At 43.2% G+C, this 8,642-nt stretch overlaps 1 protein-coding gene across 2 annotated transcripts; it reads left to right on the top strand.

Moving 5' to 3' along the window:
• The first annotated feature begins 257 nt into the window (after positions 1–257).
• On the top strand, positions 258–5,726 carry LOC144890908 (uncharacterized). Of its 2 annotated transcripts, XM_078772807.1 has the most exons (3): positions 258–905; positions 1,059–1,282; positions 5,094–5,726. In XM_078772807.1, exons 2-3 carry the CDS (start codon positions 1,089–1,091, stop codon positions 5,626–5,628), a joined length of 729 nt encoding a protein of 242 aa, XP_078628933.1. In that variant the 5' UTR covers positions 258–905; positions 1,059–1,088; the 3' UTR covers positions 5,629–5,726. The 2 variants fall into 2 exon arrangements, with proteins under 2 accessions (XP_078628933.1, XP_078628932.1); XM_078772806.1 differs by having other exon boundaries at positions 832–1,282.
• Positions 5,727–8,642: the final 2,916 nt, after the last annotated feature.

The raw sequence follows: 8,642 nt of genomic DNA, 5'->3' as shown, positions 1-8,642 counted from the left end.
GGAACGTATGAAGGAGGCTCAAAAGGAAGGAAAACTGAGGTACCACCAGAAGTGTAAAAATGATCTGTACAACAACTTTGTTGCAACCACCAAGAAGTCAGCTCAAGCATCAAAGGCAGAGAAAGAGTCATCAAAGTTGAAGAGAAGACGCACTACTTGTGAGTTCAGTTCATCAACTGGCTGCAGTTCTAGAAGATCACAGTCAGTTGACCTCCTGTATCAGGATGTATGCATTCTTTGGAACCAACCAGCCCAGCTCTACAAAAATAATCCAGCACAAGCTAGAAAGAAATACAGAGTGCCAGTTGTTCAACCGACTGATCATTTTCGCCCAGCGGGATATGACAGTTGAGACAAGCTTACAGTATGAGCTGACTCCCTTCCCATTGTCCCTGTTCAGCAACAAAGATCAGAAGATGAACAAGGCAAACAAGGCAGACTTTTCAAATACAAGCCTGAAGGCGTTAACTGATCCACTTGACTTGACTAACCAACCCTGCTGCACCCTCGTAATTGATGGCGGATGGCTTGTCTACATGGTGAAGTGGGAACAACGTCAGACCTGGCAGGAGATCGCCAACAGTTACCTGAGCTACGTGCAGTATCTGGGCCGCTGCTCCCAGAAGATCATTGTGGTCTTCGATGGCTACAGCAGATCACCAAAAGATCACGACCACATCCGGCGTACCAAGAATTCCTGCTGTAATCTCCAGATTCGACCGGATATGTCCAACTGGACCCCAAGAGCAAAGTTTCTGGACAACACTCATAAGAAGAGTGAGCTCATCCACCATCTCTCTTAAACCTTCCAAAAACATCACATCACTGTGGAGCAGTGTGACAATGATGCTGACACTTCAATTGTGAGAGAGGCATTGGCTGCTGCTTCAGATGGCTCTGTTGAGGTCAGTACCATTTGTGTCTTCAGTTAGTATAACTATTGGATGGAGCCCGGGGGGAGATGGGGTAATTTAAAAATAAGAGAATTCACACTGTTGAAAAGTTAAATCTGTTCTTGAACGGTTCATTATGCTTTGTACATGTTGTTATATTTTCAGGTGCGGGCAGAAGATGCAGACGTGCTGGTAATGCTGGTGCACCATAGCTCAGACAGCCACCATCCACTCTTCTTAACCACATCAAACGGCTCTTATGACGTCCGAAAGATCAAAGAATCTCTCTCCGAAACACAGAAGAGCTACCTGCTCTTCTGTCATGCCTTCACGGGGTGTGATACGGTTTCTGCAATCGCTGGTCATGGGAAAACAACTCTATTTGCCAGGTAATAATGATAATACTACTATTACGTCGGCAAATAATACTAATACTAATAATAATAATAACTAGAACTGCCACTTTAAAACTGCTGGCAGTGATGACCGGTTTACTCGCACCCACTTTTGATGCAACCCCACTGTTGATACAACCCCACTTTTCATACAACCCCACTTGTGATACAACCCCACTTTCATTGGACATGCTTTGACACAACCCCCTTGGATACAACCCCGACACACACACACACACACACACACACACACACACACACACACACACACACACACACACACACATCCCCCCTACCCCCTCCCACACACACACCCACACCCCTCCCCCCACATGCACACCCTTCCAAACACACACACACACCCACACACACACATCCCTCCCCCCCCCCACACACACACACACATCCCTCCCCCCACACACACACACACACATCCCCCCTACACACACACACACACACACACACACACACACACACACACACACACACACACACACACACACACACACACACACACACACACACACACACACACACACACACATGCACACACACATACACACATCCCCCCTAACCCCACCCACACCCCTACCCCCAAACACACACACACACACACACACACACACACACACAACCAACCCCCCCCCCCCCACCTACACACAAACACACACACATCCCTCCACCCCCCCACACACACACATCCCCCCTACACACACACACGCTTATTTTTCAAGATAAGCAGGTTGCAAGGTCAGACATATATATGGTGGCGGCCATCTTGGATTTTGACGTGGCGACCCAATTTTCGATAGCGTTCTTCCTTGTGCCTAGATACACCCACACACCAAATTAGAAGTTGCTACTTCGCTTATTTTTCAAGATATGCAGGTTGCAAGGTTCAGACATACATGGTGGCGGCCATCTTGGATTTTGCCGTGGCGACCCAATTTTAAATAGCTGGCGCATGCGCAGATGGGTTGCACTGCGATGCCACTGAAAAGCGACTGAGAAAACCGCGCATGCGCAGATCGCGGACATGATTCATTTCGATTTATATCTTTATTTAATTTCCGAAAAGACGTCTGAATTCGAAAATCGCGTGATGACGTCACGACGTAAATGCATTTCTTCATATAACTTCAGATCGGCTGGATGGATTGTGACGAAATAAACGGCATCGTGTAGGGCATTTATTTGCGCAAATTTCAAGACCAATTACGACCATGACAGCCATTTCCTTCTCACACAGCACCTTACGTAATATGTGGATGGATGTTTGCATATGCGCAAATGGGCCATTGTATTTTCGTGTATTACGTACGCGCCTTGATGGGCTTACTTTCAGTGAAATACGATCGAGTTAAAAATAGTCAGAATTTGAGCAAATCTGTTTCATTCGTTTGTTAATATGCCTCATCTATTGACAAATATGCAATTATAATTTTTTTTGCGGTTCAAATGACCGCGGGAGATCGCGTTATCGTGAGCACGTTATGGAAAGACAAAATGGTGTGTTTCTTCTTCTTTGAACAATAAAGACTTATAGCTTCGCGACCGTACATCCAATCATCTTGAAATTTTGCACACTTGTTACTCTTCATGACTTCTACTACAGTATGAAGTTTCACGTCGATCAATAAAGCGATTCAAGAGATATCCATTTTTTTAAAAATCGTTTAATTAACGATATCTGCCAAACCACGTGACCTATCGCAAATTCTAAAATGACATTTTAGTAGACTGACATGCTGAACAGACCTGTGAAGTTTCTCCTCGATTGGATCAAAAATGAGGGAGGAGCTACGTTTTAAAGGTTCATGCTTTAAACCGTCATAACTCTGAAACCATGTGTCGGATGACGTCGCCCTCGCTGACTTTTTTGTTCGTCATGGGCATGCGATTCTGCGTGCAAAGATTGGCCTCGATCTGTTCAGCCGTTGCAGAGAAAAAGGGGTTTTCGTGTTTTCACGAAAAACAAGATGGCGGCCGAACCACGTGACCTGCGACGTCATATTTACCATTAAAATATTCTACAGACCGAGTCCCTCCTATGGTGAAAATTTTATCTCAATCGGCCCTATTATTGCAGAGAAAATGTTTTTTAAAGGAAATTAAAACTGAAAATGGCAATCGCACTGATGTCGGATGATGTCGTGGCCTGGGAGGACAAAATGGTGTGTTTCTTCTTCTTTCAACAATAAAGACTTTAGCTTCGCGACCGTACATCCAATCATCTTGAAATTTTGTACACTTGTTCCACCTGATGAGAGCTACATTGCATTAAAAATTCAAGTCGATCCATGCAGTGGTTCAAGAGTTACAAGCTTTTTAAAATTTAACTTCCATTATTTATTGCGGCCAAACCATGTGACGTAAAAAAACGTCTCAAGTAACGATTAAACATCCCCCCATGAGGAACATTTGTGTAAAGTTTCCACTCGATACCTCCACAAATTATGGAGGTGATTCCATTTCTAGTTTGAAATTTAAAAACGTCATAACTCTGAAACCACGTGTCGGATGACGTCGTGCTCGCTGACTTTTTTGTTCGTCATGGGTATCCGAATATGCATGCCAAGTTTGGGCTCGATCCGTTCAGCCGTTGCGGAGAAAAAGGGTTTTTTGTGTTTTTTCACGGAAAACAAGATGGCGGCCGAACCATGTGACGTATGACTTCGAAAATTTTCGCATTCTGAGTTTTTTTAACTAAGCATCTGGGGAAAAAATCTCATTTTCGGGGGAGAAAAACTGTGTTTGACGAATTCTAACCTCTTAACGTTAGCATTTTTGATATACTCAATACACATGTTTTTTGTTCCCATTGCAGAGTTCTTTAGAATGAGCCATTCCTCAAATTTTTCCATTGAGCCGTTTCGGAGATACAGAGGGGCAAAGTTGAAGGTGTTTTACAAGATGGCGCCCATACCACGTGACCTATGAGGTCATCATTAGCATTAAAAAATTCTACGAGCCTAGCCGATCATTTGATGAAAATTTCCTGTCAATCCGACCAGCGGTTGCTGAGAAACTTAATTATGAAGTTTTCGGAGGTGCAAAATAGGGTGGAAGAATAATAATAAGAAAAACTCTAGCAGTAATATAATAGGTTACTCTCCATTTCATGAAGAGTAAACCTAATTATAATCATTGTCATCATCTATCTATAATTCCAGTAATCTCTGTACGTTTGTACGTCTGTACGTTTGTTTGTCTGTGACCGCTGTTTCTCGACAACCACGGCTCCGATATACTTTTAACTTGCCAGGTATATTGCTGGGGACCCGAGGATGTGCCTTTTCAAGGTTTCATATTAATCGGACAATTACTTACCGAGCTATGTCCAAAAAACGATTCAACCAATCAGAGAGCAGCGAACGATCGCGTGTGCCGAACGTGGAGGACACACTCTGCCTCGGATGGCACATTTGAGAGCGTATTCATTTATTTCACGTTTGCAAACTATGTTGGCGTTAAACTATGTTTTAAAACTAATAAAACCGAATTTGCGATTCATTCGCTTTCCTGCGCGTTTGTGCACGCGATGGCGATTTCTTTACCAAACTCCGGAAGCCGTTCGCTTTGGACCAAACCATTGCATGTAAATAGAGGGGGGGGATTGTCACCGTACTCGCAAGCCGTTCGCTTTGGACCAAACCATTTCATGTAAATAGAGGGGGGGGATATAATTTTAGATATAGATATAGTACGGGCAATGCCCTAGTAGTATAAATGTTAAAAATAATAATAATTTTATTTCTGTTTTACATTATACTTTACTTGACATAGACCTGGTGCTTTTTTTTAGGTTTTGCGAAGGGGACGCGGCTGAGTACATCGACATCTTCCTTGACACAGAAGCCACCAAGGAAACAGTGATTCAGGCTGGTACTGCGATTTTCAAGTACATTTACCATGGACGAGATACTACATTGGGTGAAATTCGGTACAACATGTTCTCAAGGAAGGCAGCGGCAGGAGTGATCAAACCAGAGACTCTACCTCCAACAGAGGGTGCAGCTGCACAACATTCACTCCGTGCCTACCTGCAGACCCGGGACTGGATCCTTCTACAGAGCATGTCTCTGAACCCCAGTGACTATGGATGGACAATAGGTGTGCATGGGTATGAGCCAGTTCCAACACTGGACCCCACGGCTCCTGAGGAGCTATTGCAGTTCACGAGCTGTAATTGTCATGGAGATTGCAGCAACCGGCGATGCAGCTGCAAGAAGAATGGGGTCACGTGCATCTCGGCCTGTGGAGTCTGTAATGGCATTACATGCAGAAACTGCAGTCATGATGTTGTTGAGTCTGAAGAAGACATAGACAATGACTGTTGAAACTTCTGACATTGTGAATGAGAAATAACTCTTGAGTATTATATATGTATGTGAAATAAAAGCTACTTTGTGTGTAAATGTAAAAGTGAAAATATAAATGTTAACAATCAACTCAGAATCATGAAAAACCCTTATTTGACCCCTCATAAGTTACTTAAGGGCCGATTAAAAAAAATAAAAATTCTCGAAAATAATTTTTCGGTACCCGAATTCAACAGCTTTTTTTCTGGGTTTCCCACGGGAGTTGAACTTCAACATTTTAACACATGTTATTACACACCTTTACAAACATATTGGTGAAGAAATTTTTTGGTAACAATTTAGTTAACAGATTTGTGAAATATCTCATAAAATGCCCTTACTATTCTAAAAGATGCCAATAATATTGTCCAAGCCATATTAGGATTTCTGTGTGGAATAAGATAAGATTTAGTAACTTTTTCAGCTTTTTTTGTTTTGTTCCACTGCACAAAAAAGAAATACATTTGTGGATACCAAAAGATTTCTTAATTTCAATTTTTTTTGGAAGAAGTGTTGAATTATTTGTAAAAAGTGCTATGGTGCCAATATTTTTGTCCACGACAGTGTGCTAAGGGAGGAGGCAAATACAGGGACAAGGGTTGCAAATGAAGGGAAGGAGGGGTTCACTACAGGAACATGAAAACCATGGTGTACTTTGATGGTCCTGCAAGGATTATGGGATTTCAAACCATGGTGTACTTTGATGGTCCTGTAAGGATTATGGGATTGCAAACCATGGTGTACTTTGATGGTCCTGCAAGGACTATGGGATTGCAAACCATGGTGTACTTTGATGGTCCTGTAAGGATTGTGGGATTGCAAACCATGGTGTACTTTGATGGTCCTGCAAGGATTATGGGATTTCAAACCATGGTGTGCTTTGATGGTCCTGCAAGGATTATTGGATTGCAAACCATGGTGTACTTTGATGGTCCTGTAAGGATTATGGGATTGAAAACCATGGTGTACTTTGATGGTCCTGCAAGGACTATGGGATTTCAAACCATGGTGTGCTTTGATGGTCCTGCAAGGATTATGGGATTGCAAACCATGGTGTACTTTGATGGTCCTGCAAGGATTATGGGATTTCAAACCATGGTGTACTTTGATGGTCCTGTAAGGATTATGGGATTGCAAACCATGGTGTACTTTGATGGTCCTGTAAGGATTATGGGATTGCAAACCAGGGTGTACTTTGATGGTCCTGTAAGGATTGTGGGATTGCAAACCATGGTGTACTTTGATGGTCCTGCAAGGATTATGGGATTGCAAACCATGGTGTACTTTGATGGTCCTGTAAGGATTATGGGATTGCAAACCATGGTGTACTTTGATGGTCCTGTAAGGATTATGGGATTGCAAACCATGGTGTACTTTGATGGTCCTGCAAGGACTATGGGATTGCAAACCATGGTGTACTTTGATGGTCCTGTAAGGATTGTGGGATTGCAAACCATGGTGTACTTTGATGGTCCTGCATGGATTATGGGATTTCAAACCATGGTGTGCTTTGATGGTCCTGCAAGGATTATGGGATTGCAAACCATGGTGTACTTTGATGGTCCTGCAAGGATTATGGGATTTCAAACCATGGTGTACTTTGATGGTCCTGTAAGGATTATGGGATTGAAAACCATGGTGTACTTTGATGGTCCTGCAAGGACTATGGGATTTCAAACCATGGTGTGCTTTGATGGTCCTGCAAGGATTATGGGATTGCAAACCATGGTGTACTTTGATGGTCCTGCAAGGATTATGGGATTTCAAACCATAGTGTACTTTGATGGTCCTGCAAGGACTATGGGATTGCAAATCATGGTGTACTTTGATGGTCCTGTAAGGATTGTGGGATTGCAAACCATGGTGTACTTTGATGGTCCTGCAAGGACTATGGGATTGCAAACCATGGTGTACTTTGATGGTCCTGCAAGGATTGTGGGATTTCAAACCATGGTGTGCTTTGATGGTCCTGCAAGGACTATGGGATTTCCAACCATGGTGTACTTTGATGGTCCTGTAAGGATTGTGGGATTTCAAACCATGGTGTGCTTTGATGGCCCTGCAAGCATTATGGGATTTCAAACAATGGTGCACTTTGATGACCCTGCAAGGACTATGGGATTTCAAACCATGGTGTGCTTTGATGGTCCTGTAAGGATTGTGGGATTGCAAACCATGGTGTACTTTGATGGTCCTGCAAGGATTATGGGATTGCAAACCATGGTGTACTTTGATGGTCCTGTAAGGATTATGGGATTGCAAACCATGGTGTACTTTGATGGTCCTGCAAGGATTATGGGATTTCAAACCATGGTGTGCTTTGATGGTCCTGCAAGGATTATGGGATTGCAAACCATGGTGTACTTTGATGGTCCTGTAAGGATTGTGGGATTGCAAACCATGGTGTACTTTGATGGTCCTGCAAGGATTATGGGATTTCAAATCATGGTGTACTTTGATGGTCCTGCAAGGATTATGGGATTACAAACCATGGTGTCCTTTGATGGCCCTGCAAGGATTGTGGGATTTCAAACCACTAGGGCATGCCCGTACTATATATATATCTAAAATTATATCCCCCCCCCTCTATTTACATGAAATGGTTTGGTCCAAAGCGAACGGCTTGCGAGTGGTGACAATCCCCCCCCTCTATTTACATGAAATGGTTTGGTCCAAAGCGAACGGCTTCCGGAGTTTGGTAAAGAAATCGCCATCGCGTGCACAAACGCGCAGGAAAGCGAATGAATCGCAAATTCGTTTTTATTAGTTGTAAAACATAGTTTAACGCCAACATAGTTTGCAAACGTGAAATAAATGAATACGCTCTCAAATGTGCCATCCGAGGCAGAGTGTGTCCGCCACGTTCGGCACACGCGATCGTTCGCTGCTCTCTGATTGGTTGAATCGTTTTTTGGACATAGCTCGGTAAGTAATTGTCCGATTAATATGAAACCTTGAAAAGGCACATCCTCGGGTCCCCAGCAATATACCTG

The sequence above is a fragment of the Myxine glutinosa genome, chromosome 2 (genome assembly GCF_964187855.1).
Source record: "Myxine glutinosa chromosome 2, kmMyxGlut1.1, whole genome shotgun sequence".
NCBI classification, from domain to species: domain Eukaryota; kingdom Metazoa; phylum Chordata; class Myxini; order Myxiniformes; family Myxinidae; genus Myxine; species Myxine glutinosa.
This window is presented reverse-complemented; position numbering and strand designations above follow the sequence as displayed.